Source organism: Mchenga conophoros, linkage group LG17 (assembly GCF_057382185.1).
Source record: "Mchenga conophoros isolate Kocher_MC1m ecotype Shallow Benthic linkage group LG17, M_conophoros_male_GT1.1, whole genome shotgun sequence".
NCBI classification, from domain to species: domain Eukaryota; kingdom Metazoa; phylum Chordata; class Actinopteri; order Cichliformes; family Cichlidae; genus Mchenga; species Mchenga conophoros.
Window position 1 is genome coordinate 33,271,990 of NC_140542.1, and position 26,883 is coordinate 33,298,872.

Genomic DNA, 26,883 nt, shown 5'->3' on the forward strand with positions numbered 1-26,883 from the left:
GAAATACTGTAGGATCTTTATCGTGCAGTATTACGCACCTTGAGGCGAGTGTTGTGATTGGGTGTAATATAAATAATCCTGAAATGAATTGAGCAGACAGTCCTGCTGGGCTGTCTTCCAAAGGTCTTGAGTTAACTTTTTTCAGCTTACACGGGTCATCCTTCACAAAGACAATAATAAACAGAACACAGATGCTTCTCCAACCATTTTGCTGGGGCATCATTAAATAAATGACATTATTTCATGACAAGAGAACGTTAAGCAGCCTCATGTGGAATGAAACTGGCAGTCTTCTTGGAAAGATGGGTTTAGGAACTTTCAAAAAAGCAACTCAAACATCTGCTGTGCTGTTCATTTTAGCACCCAACTGTGGCACAGGCTGCAGCCAACCGTACCTCCCTTGAGGTTTCAACAACTGACAGATGGCAGCAAAGGGAAATCAGGCTGTGGATGCATGCGTGTCTATGTACCTGTCTATGCATGTATGCGTATGTGCAGATTTCTCTGCATCACATATCCAAAGGGGGGAAAAAAAGAAATGTGCACTCATCTTAACATCAGTTTGTGTCTGTCTGTATCTGACAAGTGGTCCCTGCGACATAGCAATGCCTTCTCTTTGATATTGCACGATTCTCTCCAGGTGTCACAACTGAGTTAAAATGCCACATCTTGAGTGTCGCCAGAACTTGGAGATGAATCCCACTGAACTAGGGAGGGAAACTGAAAATGTGTCTGGACAGAAAAGCAGTGAACATTAAATGTATTTGTATAACCATGAGCTGACGTCTGTGCATGTCATACAAATGTTTATGTTTGAATGTGAATTAAACAATTATGTCTTGGGAGTAATTCTAGTCTGCACAAGGAGCCTCTAAATTGCATACCAACCCTTTCAGCTTTTCAGGAATACACCAAATGCAAGTTAAAAGATTTCACCTGGGGGAAAGGACTGCTACGAGTAAGTATCATCTTTCAGCAGTAAGCCAGAATCATGGCTGAGCTATTAGCATTTTTTACTAACTTAGCATAATTTGATGCCTCTCTTGCTTTGAGCTAGGACTGGTCATTAAAAATGCATCTGTCTCAATTAAGGCAGTACCGCATGAACTCATTCGCTCACAAGGCACACTTTCACCTTTTGTTTTTTGTATTTACTAAGCACAGGTACATTTACAAAGTCTGTAAATGTACCTTATCTTCTGTTGCTCATGTGGAGATTTGGCAACAGCCTAGGAGTATCTCCGGCTTGTTATGAGAATGCATATAGGTTTTGGAGATTTTCACTTACAAACTAATGGTCACAGTCTGTCTGTCTGAATTTTAGCTTTTTTCTGGAGGGTTGGGGTGGTGGAGTGCAATCAGAAGGGAAGGGGAGTTTCTCTGTTGTTTGGTTGGTCGACCTTTTGGCCCAAACTAAACAAACAGGGTTCCCAGAGGTTGACTCTTTCTGATTTGCTGTTGACTTTTGGGTGCTGGTGTCTGCTATTTATTGAAGAATCATAATATTTGGTGCAGACTTTTGTGGTTGTCCAGTAGTTTGTTTTGTGGCATGTATGAACAAATATCTGCATGGCATTCTAATGAGTTTTGGCAAAACTGCGTGGCAGGTCCAGATGTTTCCTCTAATTAACAAATGTTTGATAAAGCTATAGACACATTTCTGTATCTGTCAGAAACCATATGTGATTGCTATTTACCACAGACCTGCTTTGGAAATTCTCTCTCTCTAATATACAAGCATATATTGTTTTTTTTAATATTTGGCACAACACTCAGTGGTTTATATCCAGACTCCCTTCTGTGGATTAATAATTATTTTTAAAAAAGAATCCTAATTTTTTAGCAACTGTTAATTTTCTGCCATTAACAAGTAAACTGCTATATTAAAGAACTACCTCCCGTGACAAGCAATTTGTTAGGATATAAAAAACTTTTATACACTCAAAAGACACTTAAAAGTTTATTAGTTGCTGATTTGAAACTCCTTTGTGCCTTCAGAACTACCTTAATACATTCAGCAAAGGTGCTAGAAGCAGATAGAAGAGATTTTGGTTCATATTGACATGACAGCATCACACAGTTGCTGCAAATTTGTCGAATCCACACCCATGAGGCAAATCACCTGCTTCATCACATCCCAAAAGTGCTCTCATGACATGTGTTGACAGTGTGTGTGAACTCACTGTCATTTTCAAGAAACTAGCTTGAGATGCGTTGTCCGCTTTTGGTGAGCCTGCTTGAAATGTAGCTTTAGTTTCCTGTTTTTAGCTGATAGAAGTGGCACCTTGGTGTTGTCTTCTTTAGAGTTAAAGGGATTGAAAGTTCAACATTCTGAGATGCTCTTCTGCTCACCTCGGTGGTTATTTGAGTTTCTGTTGCCTATCAGCTCAAAGCATTCTGGATCTTTTCTCTGATCTCTGACAAAGCATTTTCTGAAAGAGACTGGTTCTCACTGGATATTTTCTCTTTTTCAGACCATTTTCTATATGAGCCCTAGAGATGATTGTGTGGGAAGAAATAACAGTAGATCAGGAGTTTCTGAAATTCTCACACCAGCCAACAACAATGACACATTGAAAATCACACAAATCCCATCCTGTCCTCCTCATTCTGATGCTTGGTTTGAACTTCAGCAGGTCATCTTCACCATGTCTACAGGCCTGAGTTGCATTTGTATTTGACCGATCAGATAATTTGCGATATCACATTTTCAGTGTTGGTCTCCAACCAGTAAATACTTCTCTGCATGGAAGGCTGATATTGGTAGCACTTCCTCCATCGCATTAGGAACAACAAGTTTGTTCATTTCCCTTCAGAGCAGCAGCTTCAACCAAATTAAAGCTTGCTGTTTTGTAGCCATAACATCAGCATAATTTTCCCCCTCAGCAGTTCTCACTACCCTCGCTGTGAAGCGCTGCTTAGCTTGAAGGTGCTTTTCAAATTATAAACGTGGACCTCCTTAGCAGTAACTAAATAACTAATTCCCTGGACTCCATCGTAATAAAAAAAAGTAATTAGAGTACTTTAAATCTGTAATCTGAAGACCAAAAACCACTCACAAGAACCAGAACTCAACATGCATGCTGCCAGCTCTGAAAGACTCAGCAGACACTTGATGTTGCCATTGCTTTCTACAGGAAATAACTGCAGGTTTAACAAAAACTACATAGTAATTTGGAAATAAATGTATGCATCTATCCATTTGCATGTCTGTCACAGAAATCCCTGATTCTAGTGTCAAAGTGAGAGTGAAAGCGTCCCTTTCGAAAGGCAAAGAGCTTGGCTTTAGGACACGATTGTCATATCTGTAGCTGTGTTCTACTTATCTACCCAAGCAGGACATTACCATTACAGCTGTTTGAGATCAGTGTCACATACTCAGATAAAGAATGGGGTACCATTGTTAAACCTGACAATGAAACATGTTTGCTACTGTTTGGCCCAGAAAGGGAAGTCATCATTCATAGGAAGTGACATATTTACTGTTGTGTTGTTGTTTTTTTTCTGTAGAGATAAAAATTTTATGGCTGAGGGCAGAGAACACTTCTCACTGAGGTGGACAGCCTCCACTGTGTACAGGTGACAGGCTGCATCTTCCATTTAATGCAATATCACTAATCACTCTTTACGTAACAACTCTTTTGACAATAGAGCTTGTCACGGGGGCTGAACCTGAGCTTGTTTGTGCCCATAACACCTGGTGCAATCTGCTTGCCTTGCAAACACGAGTCTAAGATGAAGTGAGTGTGTATGCGAGGAAAAAGGATTTCATTTGGCTTCCTGTCAGGGAGGAAAAAAAGGCAAAATCCCCCAAAGAGCTGCTTTTAAAACAGAGACAAAGGAAATTTACATGCACAAACAAAATATGCAGACAATAAAAGACACCGCACAGGTCCCATCTTGCTGTGCATCTGTTCCCACTTCAGATTTGGATGAAGTCATTTTAGACTTTTCAAGACGACATTTTCATCACAGCTTCCAGACAGACAGACATCTTGGAGCACACGGGCAGGATATTTTTGGAGGTTGTACCTAGGCACTGCTTTTAAACTATAACTACATTTGCACTTTCATATCATCTCCTCACTGCTGGAGAAAGCTACCCGGTGAACAGGGACTGTGTGATAAATCCTGCCATTATACAGTGGGTGTGTAAAGGGGAGGATGGAGGTGATCATCCTGCCTCACGGGGACTGATAGAGCCCAACGTCATTTTGACTTTCCTTCCCCTTCCCTCGTTCTATTTCTCTCTTTTTTTCTGACCCTCCCTGCTTGCATCCCTCCAGCTTGTCCTTCCAAACAACACAGGTATCACATTCCTCCTTTATCAACCGCTCATTCATCCTTTATTCCTGTGCGGCAGCTGAGAGCCTGTCTCCCCTGTCCACAGCACAAACAAGACAAGATTGCACTGATATATAACAAAGATAAAATAAATATCAGACATTTAATAGGTGAGTTTCTACTTATATTCATTTGGAAATCCAGATATTGTACAACCTCAAAGAGGTTTGATAACAAGCTCTATCAAATGATTAAATCTTGTTTGTGTCATTTCCCTCAAGTTGATATCAAGTAATTTAAATAGCTGTTTTACATGTTAGATATCAAAGTGTTCCACTTCCCTTTCAACCACAAAAAGAAATAAAAAATTTACTTACTTTAGTTACCAGAAGATAAGGAAATAATTTAATAAATGCATTGTTAGAAGTAATAAAAAAACATTAAGTGGTGAGTAATTTCAACACTTTGCTCTCCTCCTCCCTCGTAATCATTATGTTAATAGCAGACAGTTCATATCCTATATAAGCGCCTTAGTTTGTGCTAAATAATAAATGAATTAGACTTGAAGCTTTGTAAGGTTGTGCTTCGTGGGGACAGCTTTGAGCTAAACACTAAAATAGGAAATACAAAACAGAACAGCTGTAAAACAAAAGAAGCAACGTACATGAAATGCTGTGGCAGAACGTTAAGAGACTGCGCATAAAAAATTCCCACAAACCTCAAGGAACTGAAGAAACAATCTAAATGAATGAGGAAAAAATTCCTCGCCAGTGATGCGAGAGACTGATACAGTCCTATGGAAAATGATTACTTCATGTTTTTGCTTCTGACATTGGTTCTACAACCTATTGTAGCTACTGTGTACCTGAATACTTTCCTTTAACATGACTGGGTGAGGTGGAGGCTTATATGCACACTGCTATATACCTTAGATTAAATATCACCCAGGAGCTCAACATATACTTTCTGTTTAAAAGTGCTGCTACAGATGTCAAACTATGACCCATTTAATTGTTTATTATGTACGTACTGCCTGTTTTGCCATTTCAGCAATCACGCCGAATGAACATTTTCAAAACAAACCTGAAAAGGTATTTATACTGAGAAAGGTTCCTGGCTCTGTGTTAATCTTTAATTGGACTAAAAAAGGATTGGAAGCAGTTTTTCTGGCATCAGCATCGGCAAGCATCAGGTCTGCCAGCACAAGACAGAGACGAAAACAGAGAGGATTTTGTGCGTCTGCCAAAGCAGACTAGGGGGTCCTGGTGCAGAGTGAGCACAAATCTGGCAAGGAACTGATGAGCTACACAAAACCAAGTCACACAGTAGTAAAACCTGTGGGTTGTTATTTCAGAATACAGACTGCACTGTTGGGTGTTAGATGTGTAAGTTTCACAATTTAGGCAATGTGCTTTCTGTGAGGGAATATGAAGCGCAGTAAGCAATCAGTTCCCCTTCAATGCCACACAGTACAGCTAAAATGGTTCCCCTCAGCCTCAAGGTGCACATTCTTTGTTCACTAATAGTGAGACAGCACCAACATAAACCATTAGCCTGATAAAGTACCACCATCAAAAAGAGCCATATGTGAAGTAGCTATTCCTCACAGACTAAACAGGGTCATAAACTATCCATAGATGAGGCAATTACTTCTTGACCTGACACAACAACCCATTTCAGCCAATCAAACAGCGGTAGGGACCAGCATCCATGGTGTTACAGGCTGCTAACCAGGTTAGCTGTGCTGCTAACTCAGGCTAAATCTGTCACACTAAATTGGATGGGGAGATTTAGTGTGGCTCCTTCCAATCCTGGGAAGCCATCTGATGTTGCTCAGTAGTCCTCTCTGCTCTGTGGGACCAGTAGTAGGGACTTCTCTAGTCAGGGATAGCTAGCTAAAAAGCCAGGGATACCTGCCAAACGCATGTGATTTATGGGCCAGTGCAGGCTACTTTGCATATGTCCTGGTTTGGCTCTTTATTTTAAGCCTTACCTAGTGTTCATAGCTTTCATAGTATTACCTTGTGTGCAATCAAACTACTAGTTGAGAAAAACCCTGCTTACATTTATAGATTGCTGCTGCACAAAGTACAGTCTCTGGTTTATGGATAAGGATAGGGATAGCTTAGAGAAGGGAAATAGGACTAAAGGGGTTGAGAAAAGTCAATAAAAATGCAACAATCACATGCTGGAGGCAGGAAGTCACACATGCTGAACCTGCTTTGAGCACTGAGGGCTCCAGCTCTATTACTTAGTCTATTTATGTACCTCACACCATCACAGGTTCAATCTGACAGCAAACGGATCAAATGGAAAGCAGCAAAGGGAATATCTAATATATAAATAATCAGCAGCATCCCAAAGAATTCAGTGCGAGTTTATTTACTGTATCTATCATATGCAGTTAGTTTTCCTTTCTTTCAGTGATCTGTAAGTTTGCAGTGATCTGTGGACACCTTAGGTTGGTGGTTCCTAACCTGCTATGTTAAATTATTAATTGTTGTCATAGTCCTGGGTCTTGGATAAAGGGCTTTTGATTTTCTTGTAGTTTTTCTGGATTCTTATTGTTTGTTGGTTTTCATCGTTCCTTTTGCTCTTGGTTTTCATTCATGTTTGAGCTTTGTTGTTGTGATTTTTGGAGTCTTGCTTTTATCATCCTTCCTCCATCTCAGTCTGTATTAATTTCCCTTTGTGTTTCCATTCTCTGTTCATCTTGTTAAGTGTTAGTATTCAGACTACAACAGTTTCTCTCAGGTTATTTCCATTGTACTTTGTAGGTTAATCTTCAGTGGTGTCCTCTATTAGTTATACTTCCCACCCTCATTGTCTCTGTTGTGCTGATGTTAATCAGTTTCACCCGTGTCTGGTCCTCCACCTGTTCATCATCACTTCATCTCATTCTTAAAATTATCTCATGGAGGTGGGATGTTGCTTTAAGCAATGCATTGGCTACAAAATGAAAGAAATATTAAACTGTTATGTTGATTGTCCACAGTAGTGCTTCATCAATGGATCATTAATATCCCTAATATATTATACAGAACTTTAAAATTGGCTCATTAAGATTAAACTCATTTTATTTTCTGGACGATTTCTTCTACAATAATTTTTTGCTGTTGTTTTTGAAATAGACATACATCAAAATGTTTCTGCAGTGCTTCAGTAAGTAAATTTAGTTCCCCTCACCGGTTATAACAATAATTCATTTATTAATTTCCTTTCAAAAGGAAGAAATGTAATTTCCTGGCTTGACTCCTAAATTGTCTACTTTGTGTGTGTGTGTGTGTGTGTGTGTGTGTGTGTGTGTGTGTGTGTGTGTGGCAGGTTTCCTATCATAAAAAAATAAATAAATAAACTCCGAAGTCCAATGTTTGTCATAGACTGCTTTAAATAATTGTTCAAGTAAAATAAATGGAATCAATTGCTCAAATGAATTCATTGAAAGCATATTCACAGATATCAGAGCTGGACTTCAGTCTGCATATGTATTATTCATCAGGTGATGTAACCCAATCGCCTTTCTCATTTACAGTAATGATCCAGAGGATTTTTGTGCTTCCTGCACATATCGATGTTCAGTATAACACATCCTCAAAGTGACAGTGTTCAGCTGCTATATGTAATTTTCTGAATATACATGTTGGAAATCAGTCTCATTTATCAACACAACTTCAAGTTCTGCTGACAAACTAAACACAATTTCACTGCAACAAACTCCAACAAAAATACCATTTTGCAGAGCTACTGCTGTCCCTGCCACAAACAATATATTTGTGTTCATTGTCCAGAGGAGATCTATACCAAGAATGCTAATAAAAGCTGAAGGAACCATGAATCACAACAGGCTTTTCAATATCCTTCTCTGGAGGACGACTCGTTCCCCTGCCATGGAAGACTCACCTTTGCACATCTGCTGTGATTGTTTGTAAATGACTGCAGCACTGATTTCAGCCTCGCATGGGATTTTCAGTGTTTGTGTAATTTGTTTGAATGGAAGGAGGTAAAATGGGAGAAAAACTGGTGGTAATGAAGGTGGCTGCAGGAGAGATAAAAGCCACCCACAGAGACTACTGTACTATATACAAGCAAGAGCACAAGTAAAAAGCATGGACTTACAAAAGCCTCCTTTTGCTCTCCAACAACATCACAGATATTATGGTCATGCTGTAGCCACTGCTTTGGACTAAGCAAAGCAATATGCTGTATGACAAAAGTCCCTCTGGGATGCAGTGAATCCCTCCTTCTTCGTCTCTCTATTAGCTTGGAAATACCATAAAATCTATACTATAAATAACATAAATATAGAAAACTATGGATTTTATTTAAGTTCTTCATTTATTTCCACCCTTGTCTTGCTGTCTAGGATTTACGGATACAGAATGTTCTGGTGCACAGGGGTGGGCAGCACGGGTCAACAGGTCACTGTTTCCATTTTCTTGACTACACACATCAAAGTCACTACATCACTAGACCAACACCCTAATAAACAGACTCCCTACTTTAGGTGTGGGGGCTGTTTTGGAAAGGGTCATGCAGTGGGTCAGCTGTCTGCTGACAGGCTTTGGGGAGGGGAGAACTCAAAACTGCACAACATCAGTCACAACAACAACAGCAAAAAATCCCTCCATAGTACTTAAAACAGAGACAATCAACATTTTTAACCACATAACAACAATTTCTACTCACCTGGTTGACCTATATGTTTCCAGTGCCATTAGCCAGTTGTTTTTAGGTACACCTGTTCACCTGCAAATATCTCATGAGCCAATCACATAGCAGCAACTCAGTGCATTTAGGGATTTAGACATGGAAAGACAATCTGCTGTGGTTCAAACTGAGCATCAAAATGTTGATTTAAGAAAAGTGACTCTGAATCTAGCGTGGTTCTCAGGGTGGTATCATTATTCCAGAAAATCCTGACCCACTGGGATTTTCTACACATCCATCCGTAGAGGCTTTGGAGAGAATGGTCTGAAGATGAGAGAAATGACTTGTTGGTGACAAAATTTAGAGCAGCATGCCCAGACTCCTTTTAGTGGATAGGAAGGCAAAAGTAACTAATATAGCTCAAATAGCTGCTCAAATAAAGTATTCAGAAGAGCATTTCTAAGTGCACAACATAGCCAGCAGAGATTCTGCTGCAGCAGACGACCACACTGGGTCCCGCTCCTATCAGCTAAGAATAGAAAAATGAAGCTACAACTCACAAAGGTTCACCAGAAGATTGTGGAAGACCACAGATCCCGAAAACATTGCCTAGTGTGATAACTGTTTACTTCTGCTGCCCATTATCAGTGGTTTAGGCCACAGTGGTTGTATGATTGCATGGCATACCAAATAAGCATCCTTTAAACGTCACAACAAACCTGAGTATTTCTGCTGACCATGCCCATTCCTTTATGACCACAGGATAACGCGCCATGTCGCTAAAGTCATCTCAAACTGTGTTTTTATAAATATAATAATGAGCTCACTGGCCTCCACAGTCACCAGATCTTCATTCAGTAGAGCACTTTTGGGATGTGGTGGAAAGGAGATTTTAGGCAAACTGCAGTGACTGTATAATGATGTCATGTTAATATGGAACTAAATCACAGAGGAATGTGTCCAGCACCTTGTTGAATCTATGGCATGAAGAATTAAAGCAACAAAGGTCTTAACCCAGTATAAGCAAAGCAGCATAAGCAGTATGTGTGCCTACATACCCGCCAAGCTCTCTCCCTGTTTTCTCTACAAGCAGTGACTGTTATTAAGTTTTACTCAGGTTAAGAACAAAACACTTAGCAAGTACAGTGATGGGTAACTAAAACAGTGGCTAACAACATGTGGCTGTACTGCCATCTGTTGACTGAAAACACACATCACATTTCCACAAATCCTCCAAAAATAATTAAGTTGTGTCATTTGTTGGGACTCAGTTGGGACGCATTGAGAAAATTTCACAAGTACACAGTTGTCATTTGTTTGTTGCATTCGGTTTAATGGTTTTGCAGCTTGACACAAAAGAAGTTAGCGTACAGATCCAGGTGATATACAGTAGTAGATGTCAAAGCGATATGTCTTTCATTGTTAATAACTCCGAATAACAATTTAGAGTCATTGCGAAACCCACAGCTCCCCCACCAACATTCTGTCCCCATCGTTGGTAGCATTACTCCTGTTTCAATAAATAAATTTAGAAAAGAAGAAGAAAAAACGCTATTCACAAATAACTTACATAGTTTTCATAAACACTTTTTAAAAATAACCAAAAGCATTTCTTATTATATTTTTGTGTACATACTAATGACTGATTTAACAGAGAGATGGAGACTGTCTGTGTAAAAAGAAATCATAATTTTTCCAACAAAAAGAATTAATAGAAAATAACTTAAGAGACTGGAAAATCGCACTTTTCGCTTGACAAACAACTTAAACTTTCTTTTCCTTGTGCATTTATTTCTATCTACACAGTGTTTGGAGAATCATGTGCCTTGTCATATAATCCATTCAAGACATTTTAGATCTTGTCATATGATGGTATACAAATATGGTTGGTAATTGGTCTAGAAAAGCATTTGGATTAACAACAAATCTTATTTTTGAGAAACAATTTTCTTTTTCCAGTATTGTGTTACACCTGAACAAAAGCTAGAAGGATGCAGGATGTGGCATCTTAGTGAGCATCAATGTGAAGACTGTTTGATAATAAAGACTAGATCCTCAATATGGTCCGTGTATTTGCTTCCCAGAGTCTGTTATATACATGTTGCTTGAGGCAGGCTTAAATTTCCAGTCCCACAACGCACAGTGCCAGCAGCACCAAAGACACCAGGCTTAAGGTGGGCGTGATTGTGGATGCATGACCTGAGGAAGAAGAAGAAACAACATCAAACACACAAAAAAGTGATTGAAAAGTAGGTAAAATGGGTGAAGACTTTCATTTTTATTTAATGATTTTTCTGAGCTTTACCCAGAATCTTAATCCTCCTGATTGGGCCATCTCCTCCTTCATAACGGCCACGCACCATCAGTTCATAATCTCCAACCTGAGGCATGGGGAAGTCCATGAAGTGCCAGCCAGTGATGTAGACCTTCCCATAGATGTAGCCTGACTTTCTGAACATGACCTGGCAGATGATGAGAAACATGGAAGGTCTTCAGCAATCCTGTTATCGCTATACGACAGACGTGAGAAACTTGTTTTAACCCTAATTAAAAGAGAAACACTTTACAAACCTTGTAGTACAGCGGGAAGGAAATATTACCGAACCAGTCGTACTGGATATGATCCCACCACACATACAGCCATTTCCCTGTCCAACTGATGTATCGCCACATCCTGGGAGGATCTGGTGGTGCTGTAAAGAGATCATTTATTGAGTCTCCAAATGCAGATTTGCTCCTTATTATAAATCTTATTATAGTTATGCTCTGTCTTACGTGGCCTCTTGGTGAACATCTCACACATTTCTCCAGGGGGTCCGAGGCCTGCTCCATTGTAGGCACGGACCTCGATGAGGTAGTGTGAATCTGGCAGCATATTTTCCAGCCTTGTCTGATTGACTGAGGCTGAGACAAAAATACGATTGGCACCTGGTTCCGGATCATCATATTTTCTCCAGTATCTGACCTAGATGACAGGATATGGGATTGTTATGGAATGGACCCCTGTTCAACTGATTGTTAATGCAACTATCTAATCTCTCTGCAGTTCTGTACCTGGTATCCCTCAATATACTGTTGTAGGCCTGTTCCAGTGTCAACCACTGGCAACCACCAAACCAGAGCTTCAGTGGAGGACACAGGCCTAGCGTAGATATCTGTTGGAGATTCTGTAGGTACTGAAGAAGATGGAGAAAAATGAAATTGAAAAAGGTGCTCATAGTTTCCACGGTAATAAAAACAGGAATGTGATCAAGCCCAAAGCAAAGGTCTTACCATCTCGTGGATAGTAGATGACCTTTGTGAGGGTGTAGGGTCCGTCTCCTTTCACATTAAATGACTTGATCTTCACCTGAAACTCTCGCACCTGGAAGTCTTCCTCAGTGGGGATGAAATAGGTGTCTCTGTGAACGTGTCGTCTTGTCTCAGGGTCCGAGATGGTCTCGTACCACCAGTCGTAAGCATCGTGAGGCTTAAACGCGACGATGTAGCCAAACTTCTTACCATAGAAGTACCAAGGCTCCACGGGCTAAAGGTCACAAGTTGAAACAGTTTCCAGTAAAATTCAACTGTTAAAATGGAACTTGCGAATGAGGAAGTCAAGCAGAGACACCTACTGTCCACGTGATGATTATCTCACCATTTCGACCTCCATAACCGGCCAGATTGGTGGGAGACACAACTGGTGCTGAGGGCAAGAAAATAGTTTATCATTAGTATTTTTAAAATAGCATATCTAACATATCACAACTTCAATTTCTTTTTTATCCTTACGAGCGTCCCAGGTTTTGATCTTGAGGGAGGGGATACTGGCCTCTCCAGAGCCATGCTCATTAGTAGCAATGATCCTAAACTGATATTCCATCCAAGGATACAAGTCTGTCACCTCTGCTTTCTCCATACTGCCATCAAGAACAGTTGGAGCTGAAGGACACAAGGAACATTTAAATGATGAAAATAATAATAATAAATATATATATTATTTTTTAAGTAATTTATATCCAAAAGAATCACAGATCATACTCATTTGTTTCAGAGCCTAAAAATAGTAAAGGATGCTTTAGTTTATCATATCTGTGGCGTGAGTTGGCCCCCTGCTGGCAGCGAGCAGTACTCACAAGTGCTGGCATTCCTCCAGTCATCTTCATATAGAGCCCAGTAGTGTCTGGTCTGAATGGTATAGTAGAGAATAGGGCTATTATGCTCAGCTCCTTTAGTCCACCACAGCTTCACCCACGTGTCCCCAATCTCTTCCACCCGAATCACACCAGGAGGACCAGGAACACCTGGGGTTTGGGGATCAGATGAGGGAGGAGAATGAAAACACATGGAAAAATGAGTATAAGGGGGATAAAAATAATTCCAGTTTTTCTGTAGTCACTTATATTCAGCAGTGTTGCTTTGTTCTAGCACCTCAGAACAGACTTTAATGGCAAAAGATGTCATGCCTATTTGCTAGCATGGAAAAATATTGAGCTGGGGGTGGGTTCCCAAGTAGCTTGCAGATCTGCAGCAACACTAGGCAGGCTACAGCAGCTTACATAGCATACTTTTATATGAGATTTCCTCATTGGATCCATGAAAATGTTACAGCTTTGCCATCACTTGCTGATGTGGGCTGGCACTGAGAACTTTCCTTCATAGCTTTCTAAGACTATACTTGACTCTTTACATCTGTGTTCACCTCATGCTCAGACTGACCTACAATCTTGAGATCACAGTAGGCAGTGTCACTGTCCACAACAGTCTGAGCCGTGCAGGTGTAGCGACCTTCGTGCCAAATTTGAGCGTTCAATATTCTCAGGTCGCCAACACCATCTTCGTTCTAAATGACAGGAAACAACAGCATAATAGAAGGAAGGAAACCCAAAGGAGAAAAGGATAATGAGAAAAGTGGGTGAAGTATACAGAGGATCTTTAGTCTGCATCTTCGAAGAAGGTTTAACATAAATATGGCTGTAATAAATCACCAACCCTACCATGACACGTTCATATTGTTGCCACTCTGCATTAAAGTCGATGACTCTGAAGTCTATAGCCCAGATAAATGTGATGTCCAGCATGGGGTCGTATGAAGCTTGACACTTCAGAATCACCTCGTCACCAACTCTAACCTCAGTGTCCTCAGGTGCTACTGTGATGCTGGTAGCCTCTAAGCAAAAGAATATTATAGATACACTTAAAAATCATTCTAGATTGTGGGATCTTTACTCTGTTTAGATGCACACATATACATGCGCTGACCTGTGATGGTGAGATAGCCAGAGCTGTTGGCCTTTCCTCTGTCATTCTCCGCAAAGCAGGTGTAAACCCCTTCATCGTTTTTGGTGGCATTCAAGATCTCCAGACTCCCGTCAAACATGATTGAAATGCTGTGAATATGGACATAAGCAGTTAAGCTTCCTGATGTGCCTTTTTTCAACAAGCAAAAGAGTAAAGCTGAGGTATTAGGCTGACCGTGAGCTGTTGTAGAGGAGCTCTTTGCCCTTTGTCCAGGTGAATCGAGGTCTAGGAGCCGCTCTGGGTTTACACTCAATCACCACACGTCCGTCTTTAGCTCCGAGAAGCTGCTTCTTCACAGGGTTGAACTCGAATGTTGGCGCACAGGCTGGAGGGAGGTTAGAAGTGTCATTTTGTGTTTAATACCTGTCTTAAACCATAATATAGCAGTTCAGTTGTGCTTTTAAATGTCAAAATTCACTAAATCAGAGTACCGATGACTCGCAGCTCAGCGTTGGCGTATTTGATGCCCCAGTAGTTCTCAGCGATGCACTGATACATCCCGGAGTCAGCAAAAGTCAGGCTGGAAAACTTCAGCTCACCTTTACCATACTAGTAAAAACACAACCCAAACGTGTACTTGAGCCAAAGAAGACTTACACAAAGCAACTGTAAAGCCAAGCTGAGATATCATATTGCCCAGTTTCACACAACATGTCAAAGAGTTTTTACCATATATCCATCTTTATACCAGCGGATGAAAGGGAAGGGTTTCCCTGATGCCACACAGCGCATGGTGTGCTCTGAGCCAATGTCTTTCATCGTGTTATTGATGGTCTCTGCCCACTCCGGAGCAGCTGGAAAAATATAATGGGAATCACTATACATTACTGGATAACACAGACAGGCAAGTCACTGAGCTCTGACAAATGACTTACACTCCACATAGAGCCAGGCCTTGTGCCAGTCCTTTCCTTTAGTGTTGATGGCTTCACAGTCATAAAATCCCACATCTTCGTACTGTACATTAAACAGATGAAGCACGGCCCCCGATTCACTGATTTCATGATTAGCCGGGAGGTCTGTAGCATCAACCTTCCTCCATACAATATGTGGGATGGGACTGTGCAGAAAATACAGTTAGTTTGTTGATGTGATAGTAAAGCAAACTAACCAGAGGCTCTTCTTTGATGCAGTCCCTACAGATAAAGGTATACAAAAAATAAAAGTATTTTAAAAAGTATAAAAAAATGTCTTAGACCACCAGCCAGTTTAAATTAACAGAACTGTTCATTACCCAAATCATTTTTCTATTTCTGTAATAGGCAATCCAAGAATATTCACAAACTCTTTGTACAAAGTAATCTTAATGTAAAATATAATTGTTCTCAATAAATTTCCAATTTTACTGTTGTAAAAAAGCAAAAAAAGAAAAGACTCATTATTATTTTTGGATTAAGAAGCAAAATTACAGTTTTTTACTTGCATACTTGAACAGAAAAATTTGTTTTAATGAGATCTCCCTATTTTACGAGATGAGGAAATGAGGAAACATGGGAACCGTTTGGAATTAATCTGCATTCGTTTTACTTAAATCGCTTTGGAAAACACTATCTAATGTCTAAAGTCCTGGTTATGGTTAGGGATAAGGTTATGGTTAGGTTTAAGGTAGTGCTGTCAGCATTAATCTTGTTAAAATGACGTTAACACCATAACCGCATTAATGCGACAAATCTCCTTTAGTGAGTTAACGCGGATCTCCCCGCGTGTGGAGCTGGACTGCGCTAACGCATTAATGAGCTAACCGCGCTGATGCATCGACGCCGTGCTGACAGCACTAGTTTAGGAATAAAGTTAGGGTTAGGGCTGGAATACATGGCTGGGACGTGTATTACCCTGGGAGAGTCATTCTACTGGATTTTATCCATAACCCAGGCGTAGCATAAGAACGCAGAAGGAACACCTCAGGACTTGACAAAATCATCACTGTATTACACCTCGGGAGTGAGAACAGGCTGAATTTGAACATAAGAATGTGAATTGAGTTTGTAATTTGCCAATACAGTTTTTAGTTTTACACAGGTTTTTGACAGATCACTCGAATAGTTTTATTTTCTTGTTTTTATGACAGTTAGTCGAATAAATTGGTTAGGCACTGTACATGAATGCAAACTTAAGAATAATTTAAACGATATAACACAAGATATTCAAAAGATATAACGTTCCTATTTGGAACACGTAAGTATACAACCCCTTTAGTTACAGACTGTTTCCAGGTTTTCTTGAGTTTGAAACAGGACTATAATATTTCAGTGGTTTTTAAATATGGATTTTGACTCAGTCATTTAACAATCCAAACATTTTTTTCTTTTTGAGCCATTCTTCTTTGCATTTTTCTGCATGTGATTGTATTTCTATTGAAAGTCCAGTTTCTGTAAATGACTTACAAATGACTGCAAAAAGTTGTTTTTACGTGGCATCTGCTCGCATTTATACCAATTAATTATCAGTAAAAGGGAATCAAATGTGTGCTCTTGTACCTTGCCTAGTTTTTTAAAAAAAAGTCAACTATTTCCATTATTGTTTCCACATAAACTCTTTCCTATGGTATTTGAATGCATCAGTGTTATGCAATGCTTGCATGTGTACATGAATTATACTAAGAAAAACTTACTTTCCAAGAGCAAAGCATTCTAATGTAATATTAGAGGCCAGCATGGCAGTCGTATCTGGGAACTTCACCCTGATGTCTGCTGGGTATTTTCTCTCCTCACCTAAGAGAAAAGGCTTCATTATATATACAATAATAAAGCATGCAAAAATCCTTTTCCGGTATCGTTGCAGCACGGTGACTAACCATCGTCAGGGGGTAAGGGGATGAGAGGGATGAATTTGGAGAAAACACTCTTTCCTAAGACGGGACTAGAAACAAAGCAAGAGTAGTTTCCCGCATCCTGAGCTTCCACCTTGGCAATGTAGAGGTTCCCAGTCTTCTGGGAGACAAACCTACGACGGTCTGTGTTCAGGAACACTGGGAACTCATTGTAGATCCAGCGGTAGGTAACCTCCTCTGAAAGGGAACAGAAAGAGGGAGAGATGCATAGGCCACGTTTTCTTGTTTGCACCTCTGAAATCTACACACTGTTTGAATGATGAATTTTAGGTGTAATTCTTGAAGACATGTACATACGTGGCCAGGCTTTTGGAGGTACACACAACAGAACTGCTCCCTGTCCTTCTTTGACATAAACTGGCTCTCTCTCTTCATCAGGAAACTCACCCAGAACTACACAGAAAGTACACGGGGGTCAAAGTTCAGCCACTGCAAAACTGCTCAAAGGTGTGAATAAGCTTTAGTCATTAAGGAGCTCAATGAGTCAACACAGTGTTTGATAAGTATTATGATTCAAAGAGCATTCCCTCAAAGATGAAAACTTGCTGTGTTGCTTTCTAGATTTTAGTCTGTGTTGTCCTCTCTTCTGTAAATGGTACTTACATAGTGCCTTTCTATGTAGTTAAACGTTCAATTTGCTTTTCCTACAAGACTCTATCACGCAATCACACACACATTTGTACCGCTCTTGTACTGGTAGATTTACTGGTAGCTTTTATTTGTTCGATTGGTAGAAGACCCGTTCTACCACCTGAGCCTCAGCCTTAGTGATTTGGAACTGCCATACCTGGCTTAGGTTTTTTCCATTTGATCTCCACTTAGTCTTTATCTGTATGCCAGTCTGAGGACGTTACAGTTGAAATTAATACATAAATATCAACACTAAAATAATCTGGACCAGTCAAGGAACTCAATCGTCACAACCTTAATGAGTTGGAGATAATGTGAGCAGACACGCTGTCAAACCTGAAGCTAAAGCCAAGAACATATTCAGCTCAAGATGTCAACACTGAACTTAAGCAGGAATGCCGTGCTTGGTGGTATTCACTTTCAAATACATTTTTAACTTTATTTCTTTGACTTTTTGCTTTTAATTTAGTTCAGTTTCAGTTTAGTTTAAAAAGCAACTTTGGTCTTTATTAGTTTTTATTGTATGGAAGGCATACGTCAGAGGCAAGACTTAGGAAAGTCAATACAGTTAATAGAATAAAAACACACAACTTGACTCACATTCTTGTAGGCATCCAAAATGTCAATAAATATGACCATCAAAGCCTTAAAAGACAAGTTTTAATAACAACTCTTTACTAAATTAACAAACACAAAAACTAAGAATCTTTCCTGTATATTTTTTGAGTTAGTTTTATTTCGCTTTTTCAAATGTCTAGTTTAAAGTTTTATTTGAGTGACCTAAAATGTTTTGGGTTTTTTTACATATAATTTTAGTTTTTAGTTCAGTTTTAACTATATTAACATTATACTCACATCCAAACTTGACTCTGGCCTCTTTGCTGATAACGGTGCCGTAAATATTCCTGGCCACACAGACGTACGTCCCAGCATGTTTCTTCTGGATTGGATTGGTGATTACCAAATTCCCCCCCACCAGGCTGTAGTGTTCATCCGGCTGCTCCTTGAGCTTGATTTCCCAGTTATCCCGACGCCACCTAGCAGCAATTCAAATGTGACATCCTGTAATGTAATTTAATGTATTTCTTATTTAGGAAAACTATCATGCACCGGCTTGTAACCTGTATGTAGCTGGGGGGTTAGCACGTGCTCTGCAGTTCATGGAGATTCTCCCATCAGGTGAGTCTTCGATGTAAACCACATCCACAGGCTCCTCTTCAAATATGGGGCCGTAACCAGTAGCATCCTCTGATACAGAACAAATTAGTTAGTTCATACATATTAGATCAAAAATAATCCTGAATTAGCTCTTTTAGAGTCCTTTTATTATGACAAAACCAACTCACCACCATATATTCTGGGCTCACCAAACAAAACTGCCACTAGAAGAGTAGAAACATTAAACATTAAAGGCTGCACAATAATATCTTTTTTCCCCTCAACATCATTTTGAGAGAGCATGTGTTATTTTTAGGCATCATTAGTTTTCTTACCTGTGAGCGAGGGGAAGGAGGAGAGAGCCAGCAGCAATAAAGCAGTGGAAGCCATGGCAGTCAGCAGACTGACTCAGAGGGATGGAGGTGGATGGAGAGAAAAGTCGATGGACAGGACATGAACCGGGGAGGGCTGAAAGAGACAGAGAGGAAGGAGAGCTTTTCCTTCAGGATCTATGTCATCATTTGTTTCATTATTCAGTGCAATTTATTTTATTTCTTCAAAACACTTATGTCACTCAAAACAGGCTAATGACACTACATGCTATTTACTGGACTTTGCAGACCAGAAGCAGTCAGTGCAGAGCAAGCTGGAATCCTCCCTGTGAATATAAATGATTCAGGATGTCAGTGACTCAGCAGTACAATGCAGTGTGAGCTGGGTGGGTGCACAACCACAAGAAAGTGCACCTGCACAAACACACATACCTGCACTGTCTGAGTGCATGCTCAAACACTGAAACCCCACAACTGCCTGCATATGAACAAAACACATTGTAGCTCAGCATTACTTAAGGGCTCCCGCAGTGCCATGAAACATGCTTACGCATCACTCCTACAGGATGAAATGACAGTACTGCTGCTGTGTGTTGGTGTGTGTGTTTGCAACAGCAGAAAACTATGTCAAACATGACAGTGTGAAAAACAGAAGGAATGACTCACAGAGGCATGGATATGTTAAGTATGACCTTGGATTGGTTAACAGGATGGGTTAAGCTGGAAATTGGATATCTCTGTGTAAAGTTTTAAAATCTCTTGTGGAGAACACATTTTATATCATTATCTCATAAAGAAATTGAGGAATCCCTTTATGATTGTCTGTTTTTCCCCTGTCTTGGCAGTGTTTGCTACTTTGCAGCTGTGCTGGGGACCAAGTGGCAACCAGTAAATGCAGTTCCAGGACTGGCCACTTGAGGCTGACTCCAAGAGCCAATTAGTTACCATAACCAGGGGTGCACATAAGTGGTCCGCAGGTGCACATTCGCACCAGATAAGAAGTTGCAACGCACGTTTGCGTACATATAAAAGGCACTGTTTTTGTCCGCTAGAGTGGGATTTTCACGGCATATTCTGCACCACATCTCTGTGCATTCATCATTTGTTTGAAGCCAGCTCACCTCCTGCAACCACTTTTCCGAGAATACGCGCTTCTTTTGCGGTTCGGACTCCTTCGGACATTTCTTTGGAAGTGGAGGAACACCAGAGTAATTGCTTAAAGTAGCTTATTTCTTCGACATCTTTAAGAGTTCTAAACAAATGTCTGTCCTCTTCCAGAAAATCTTATGTACGCAAATGTGCGTTGCAGCTTCTTATCTGGTGCGCATCTTTTATTTTGACAGCGAATGTGCACCTGCGGACCACTTATGTGCACTCCTGACCATAACTCCCATTTTAAAATACTGTTATTTACAACAGAAATACACAGGTTTACAGCCCTGTGCAGATAGGTTCTTTTTTAGTATTAATGGGTAATTTATCTCTTCATAACAACTGTAGGGGTAGAGATTAATATAACCCATTTAAGGTTTACAGCTTTGCACATGCTAGCTATCTATTTGATCTCACCATCGCTAATTAGGGTCACTGAATTTCTATCAGTTATCTAAAAGATAATATATTCTGTTTTGTTCTTCCAATAAGTCTATTTTTTGTCATCAACTTTACCATTTTATTTGTGTGTTATTTAGCATTATTGTAGCACCCATTCAGTCTATGGATGCTCCTAGCTAAATAAGCTTACTCGCCCTCAATTGTTACCTTTAACTACGATCAATTCATGCTCCAAAAAAGCAAGATGGCAACAACAGTAAGTTAAAGTTAAGGTTTTAAATCAGCAAAGCCACATCTACAACCTAGTATATAGATAGAATTTGGTTTTAATAAGCAAACAAGCCATCTCAGAGGTCATTTTAGTTATACTGTTTTATGGAAGGCTGCTTTAGTTAGCACCCTTTGTGTAAGCCCACTGATAGCTAACTAAAGGCTTCTTCCCCTTTGTGATTTCAGTTTACTGTAAATATAGATGGAAATATGGAAAAAAATTTGCATAAGAATGACAACTAAAATCTTTAGTTGTATTTTAAGCAACTCTGTTATAAACTGTAAGCTGACCTTGTTGTTGCTTATATGACATTTACATTTCAGGTTTCAATATTTAACCTCCTAGGACCTTTCGTCCACATATGTGGACATCACATTTTGGGTTATTTAGACCAAAATACTCAATTTTGCTCTACCTGATATCCACTTACAAGGACATTATACTGCTACTGTTCTATCGAAATTTTAAATGAATATACTCATATGTGGCTCTCATTTTTCTTAAAAACCAAAATGAGATTAAAAAAAAAATCTGCTAATTGGTAAATGGCCTGTATTTATATAGCGCTTTTACTAGTCCCTAAGGACCCTAAAGCGCTTTACATATCCAGTCATCCACCCATTCACACACTGGTGATGGCAAGCTACATTGTAGCCACAGCCACCCTGGGGCACACTGACAGAGGCGAGGCTGCCGGACACTGGCGCCACCGGGCCCTCTGACCACCACCAGTAGGCAACGGGTGAAGTGTCTTGCCCAAGGACACAATGACCGAGACTGTCCAAGCCGGGGCTCGAACCGGCAACCTTCCGATTACAAGGCAAACGCCCAACTCTTGAGCCACGATCGCCCCCCGATCTTTGTTTTTACATTCATCAGGTCCCAATATGCCCAAATATGAAAGAGAAATTGAAAATGCATGCTGTGGAAGAGTTCGGGTCTCAGGAGGTTAAAAAAGGAATGAAGGAAAAGCCTGACTCTGTAATTGTGACGAATCTTGTGGGATTAGTGGGTGTAAATGCTACATTTTGGCAGCTTCTCATTTTTGTATTAGTGTTGCAAAGTGCACTGGTTCGGCACAGAATAGACAACTACTACAGCTATGTATGCAAGTTACTTCACTTTACATAGCCAAATACTATTTATAAATTTCCTTGAAGTCTCTGCTGACTTGTTGAGGATACAAGAGCTGCAGATTTCTCTTTTGTGTCTGCTGCTGGTTCAAAATGCATCGGAAATCTTTCAATTTGCTCTAAACCATCATCAACTCAGGCTTACAATGGATAATCTTCATACACTGTCACATGGAATGAGGCCGTATTAAACTGAACATATTAAACATTACATTTATATAGTTAAAGGCATATACTGTATGCACGAAAACTAAAATTAACATGCACTTCACTTTAGTAATGCAAACTTTAAAAGGCAAATTGAAGCTGAATGGTAAAAAAAAATGTGGCAAAAAATAGACCTAGAAAGGGCCAAACAGCCATCATTCTCAGTTAGCAGCATCTGTCTCAAACAAGCAGAAAGAGGGAGTGAGAGAGCAGAGGCATACACCCAGTAGCTTATCCACATGCAGAGACTGCAGCAGTGACTTCTCAAAGGCCCTCATGATGACTCAGCACTAATGTCACCATAGCTGCACAGCTATGTGTCTGTGCATCTTGTCCTAAGATGAAAGTACACCTCTTGCATCTAGATATGGGTACACAGATCTGTACACAGGCTACATTGAAAGTGTGCAAACACATTCAGAAATCACTTTTATATATAGTACTTTCATACAGCTTTGCAGATTAAAGTTGCAATCTGTCATAATGGAAATTCTGATCAATTCATCTGAGTTTGTTTTCATGCGATTCCCAGCTGGCAATAATCCCACCACCATCCTCTTTGGACAGACCAGAAAAAAATTTAGGTCAGCACACGTATTAAGCCTCAAGTCTCTCTCGGGGGCTGACTGGATAACCATGTTTGCATGTGGCTTTTGTGGCTGCCAGAAATCACATTCATAGTAATGTTAGAATTCAGCAACAGGGCACTCGAGTAATGCTGCTTTAATCTTGAGTTTGCTGGGTTACTTATGCACGGGCATTTGGATCACAAGTGATGTAAATGACAGAATAAAGACACACGAGGCTGAATAAGGAATAATCTGAATCTTGCAGCCAAATCCATTTGGTGAAGGACTTTTCAGCATCTGAAAGGAGGCGTTACACTCGTCACATCTTTTACAATCTGTTAAATCCCAGCAGACAAGGGGAAAAGAGAGAAAGTGTAGGGGAGGGACACAATCCTGCGATGTGAGCAAACACATTTGAAGTTACCTTGGTTATACTGACTCCTACAGCTACTTCCATTTCTTTCACACTATGCAACAAATACACTGAACACTACAGTGCAGGCCGTTTGCGGCACTAATCTGGCTGACTGTTAAGTTCATATTCAAAGGGTATGCAGGATGTGGCTCTATAGCAATACACATTTAATTTAACAATAATTCAGAATTAATGTTTTAAGAGGATAGATGTTCCAGCGCATATATACAGCAGTTTGGGCCAATAAGGGAGTAGCCCTGTCTAATACTTTCCCAAGCAGATGCCATAATGGATCCACTGCACTCTGCGCCCTTGACGCATCCAGTATGAGACACTTTCACCTTGAGTCTCCTCCCTGCATCCACTGATGCACTTTTTTAAAAAGCATGTGCTGCAGTCGATTCACTCTGAACTAAACCTGCAGAGTGAAATGCAAAGCCAGACAGCGCTGACTTTGTCGCAGTCTTCAGTCTTTTAAAGTAACTGCGCAGTTCCTTACATCACTTCACCCCTATGACGATTGAGAGGCACCGGTAATTCACTGCTCTGCATTGCGGTACTCCAGAGCCGGTCCATTTCCACACTCCAGCTCTCAAAGCACCCCCGGTTTATTCTCACATCTCCGGACACGAAGAGACAATTGTGTCATGCACGCGCTCGTCTGCGGTGTCGTTCTTACCTTTTGAGGCGGAATGAGAAATTTCAGCGCACTGTCTTCATGGCACACCTGGACCCGAACCGCAACGTGCCACAGAGCCCACCCCGCCGGAGCGTCCCGTTCAGATGAACTTTTCTATTGGATGAGAGAGGCTGAGTGGCAGGTCATGGTTAGCGGGGAGGAGGCGGCTGCGATTGGCTTTCGAGAGAGGGAGGATGAGGATGGGAGGGATGCGAGCATCATGCTTGTGCGCATCCCAGACGAGGGAAATAAAGTCACAGTGGGGAAAAAAGATAATTGGTTAAGTCATAATAAGTATTAAAAATAAATTAATAAAATTAAAGGAGGAAATATATTAAGGCGAGTTATTGAATTGCTGTCATCTGATTGAAAATAAAGTACAAGTATAAGGGCAGGCTATAACTTGGCACTCCAACGCACTAAAGATTTCGCAGGAATTTGGAAATTTATTATAATACAAAGGGATTTGGGAAATTTGAAAAAAGACATAAAGGAAAGCTTCCTATAGCTGATGCGGCCATGTGCTGTGCATCTTAAATGACCTGCAGATTAATTATTAATGGTGGATTGCAGACCAGGCGAGGTACAAGGATTCCTTACAATACAATAAAATAAGTTGTGGTTCCAGGGTGGGGGCAAGATTTTATTTTATTTTATTTTTTTGCGGGGGGGTCATCCTAAACTTAGTAAACATAATTAATCCTACAGTTTTAGGTTTTGTTTTTTTTACCTATCCTACAAGTTTTGTACTTTTTTTAAGTAAAAGTGCAAAACTATTAAAGTAAACTACTTAAAGTATCTCAAGTAAGTTCTTACTCTATGACTAGCTAATTTTACAATGAAAAGAAGTGATTTAGTTACACATTTTTGTTGATAATCTGTCTTTAATACAAATGTAGAAGTAGAAAGGAGCACAACAGGAAAAACTGAAGTATATCAGATGTTTGTATCAGTACTGCAGTTACTGCACTTTTACACACTGAGGGTCCTCCAGACAGTCCTCCTCACAGGATTTACAGGATGAGACTTATGGGAGAAAATGATTTGACACTTAGAGTCCCCCGAGAGCAGCAGTGCCCAGCCTTCTACCTTTCTACCTTTAAAACCCGCCTTCCAGCCAAATGGCTGGTAGGCTTTTAGCTAGGCTTTAGCTTCAGCCAAGTGGAAGCTAAATTGGCTAGTCATTCATATGTAAATTAGGTTGTTACCTGAGAATTCTGGAGGGGAGTGGGGGTGTGTGAATGAGGGGGTGGGGGAGCTGCTAAAAGCTGTGAACTTCCTTTTGTGTTCGTCTTAATGCATTCTCAATCATCCAGGGAAATAAATCTCCAAAAGTCACCAACTTGGAGTGGTTAGTTTCCTGAGCCACAAGGAAACTTGGAGTGTTTCAGTTTGCCATCTTAGGGAGAAATCAACACACATGGGTGTATGTCCTTTGTTGCTGAGATTTATTGATAAAAACAGTACAAAAACCCAACCATTTGTACACATATTTACAAATAATAATAAAAAGTGAGTGAGTACATTTCAACATTTTCAGCAATCACTCACAATCCTGGCACTGCCATGGTATCTGCATTTACCACATGTGTATCTGTAGCAGTGAACACATCGCACAGTGGCATGATTGTTCTTGCATTTGTGTTTGACCTGACACATGGCTCTTTTTCCAGGGCTAGGTGTGGAGGGTTGTGTCCAAAGCAACTGTTCTTTTCTTGCCTTCTTCCCAGCTTCCCAACACTACCAAAAGGAAGCCAAACACTGTCACCCTTTACAACAAAACAAAGTGTGGCGTGGATGTGATGGACCAGATGGTTCGGGAGTACACTGTCTGCAGAGGAACACGGCGCTGGCCAGTTGCCGTGTTTTACAACATGATTGACTGCTACAGATACACATGTGGTAAATGCAGACTGCAGATACCATGGCAGTGCCAGGATTGTGAGTGATTGCTGAAAATGTTGAAATGTACTCACTCACTTTTTATTATTATTTGTAAATATGTGTACAAATGGTTGGTTTTTTGTACTGTTTTTATCAATAAATCTCAGCAACAAAGGACATACACCCATGTTAGATTAGATTAGATTAGATAGAACTTTATTAATCCCTCGGGTGGGTTCCTCTGGGAAATTCGATTTCCAAAAAAGCACAGCACCGACAGAATATTATATATATATATATATATATATATATATATATATATATATATATATATATATATATATAAAATACACACACACACACACACACACACACACACACACACACACACACACACACATATATATATAAATACAGAGACAATATAAATAAAATATACGAAGGGGATAAATAGAATAAATAGGAATAAAAATAAAAATACAAGTGAATTGCACATTTCAAGTATTGAGTCTATTGCACCGTTGACTATTTACAAAAGTATTGCACAAAAGGTATTGCACAGTGAGGTGAAGAGGCACTACAGCTTAGTTGTTCCCCCCTCCTTTGTCCTCCTGTTTCCCCTCCCTCTCCCCTCCAGGGAGGAGTTAAACAGTCTGATGGCGTGTGGGACAAAGGAGTTTTTAAGTCTGTTAGTTCTTGTCTTTGGGAGAAGCAACCTGTCACTGAACAGACTCTTCTGGTTGTTAATGGCCGTGTGCAGAGGATGTCTGGCATTGTCCATAATGTCCATCAGTTTCTTTAATGTCCTTTTCTCTGCCACTGTCACCAGAGTGTCCAGCTTCATGCCGACCACAGAGCTAGCCCTCCTGATCAGTTTCTCCAGCCTGGATGAGTCCTTCTTTGCTGTGCTGCTCTCCCAATGTGTGTTGATTTCTCCCTAAGATGGCAAACTGAAACACTCCAAGTTTCCTTGTGGCTCAGGAAACTAACCACTCCAAGTTGGTGACTTT

The 26,883-nt window shown here is 40.2% G+C and overlaps 1 protein-coding gene across 1 annotated transcript; it reads right to left on the reverse strand.

The window, feature by feature from the left end:
* Positions 1-10,237: 10,237 nt before the first annotated feature.
* On the reverse strand, positions 10,238-24,113 carry cntn1b (contactin 1b). Its single transcript, XM_085252127.1, has 24 exons — positions 23,990-24,113; positions 19,165-19,297; positions 19,018-19,053; positions 18,793-18,919; positions 18,527-18,708; positions 17,339-17,434; positions 17,006-17,218; positions 16,823-16,922; positions 15,087-15,271; positions 14,881-15,005; positions 14,643-14,760; positions 14,386-14,536; positions 14,173-14,300; positions 13,908-14,080; positions 13,630-13,753; positions 13,047-13,214; positions 12,703-12,852; positions 12,546-12,616; positions 12,205-12,457; positions 11,986-12,107; positions 11,707-11,896; positions 11,503-11,624; positions 11,237-11,393; positions 10,238-11,130 (listed from the first exon to the last, which is right to left on the reverse strand). The coding sequence occupies exons 2-24, from the start codon at positions 19,217-19,219 to the stop codon at positions 11,048-11,050; spliced, it is 3,129 nt and encodes a 1,042-aa protein (XP_085108253.1). The 5' UTR covers positions 19,220-19,297; positions 23,990-24,113; the 3' UTR covers positions 10,238-11,047.
* Positions 24,114-26,883: the final 2,770 nt, after the last annotated feature.

What these genes read in the sequence shown, in the direction of transcription:
- cntn1b (XM_085252127.1), bottom strand. Translation starts at nt 19,219, where the DNA reads ATGGCTTCCACTGCTTTATTGCTGCTGGCTCTCTCCTCCTTCCCCTCG. An exon ending in ACCTCCAAAAGCCTGGCCAC is followed by an intron (nt 17,219 to 17,338) that starts GTATGTACATGT and finishes GTTCCCTTTCAG; the next exon opens with AGGAGGTTACCTACCGCTGG. An exon ending in GATGTTCACCAAGAGGCCAC is followed by an intron (nt 11,625 to 11,706) that starts GTAAGACAGAGC and finishes ATCTCTTTACAG; the next exon opens with CACCACCAGATCCTCCCAGG.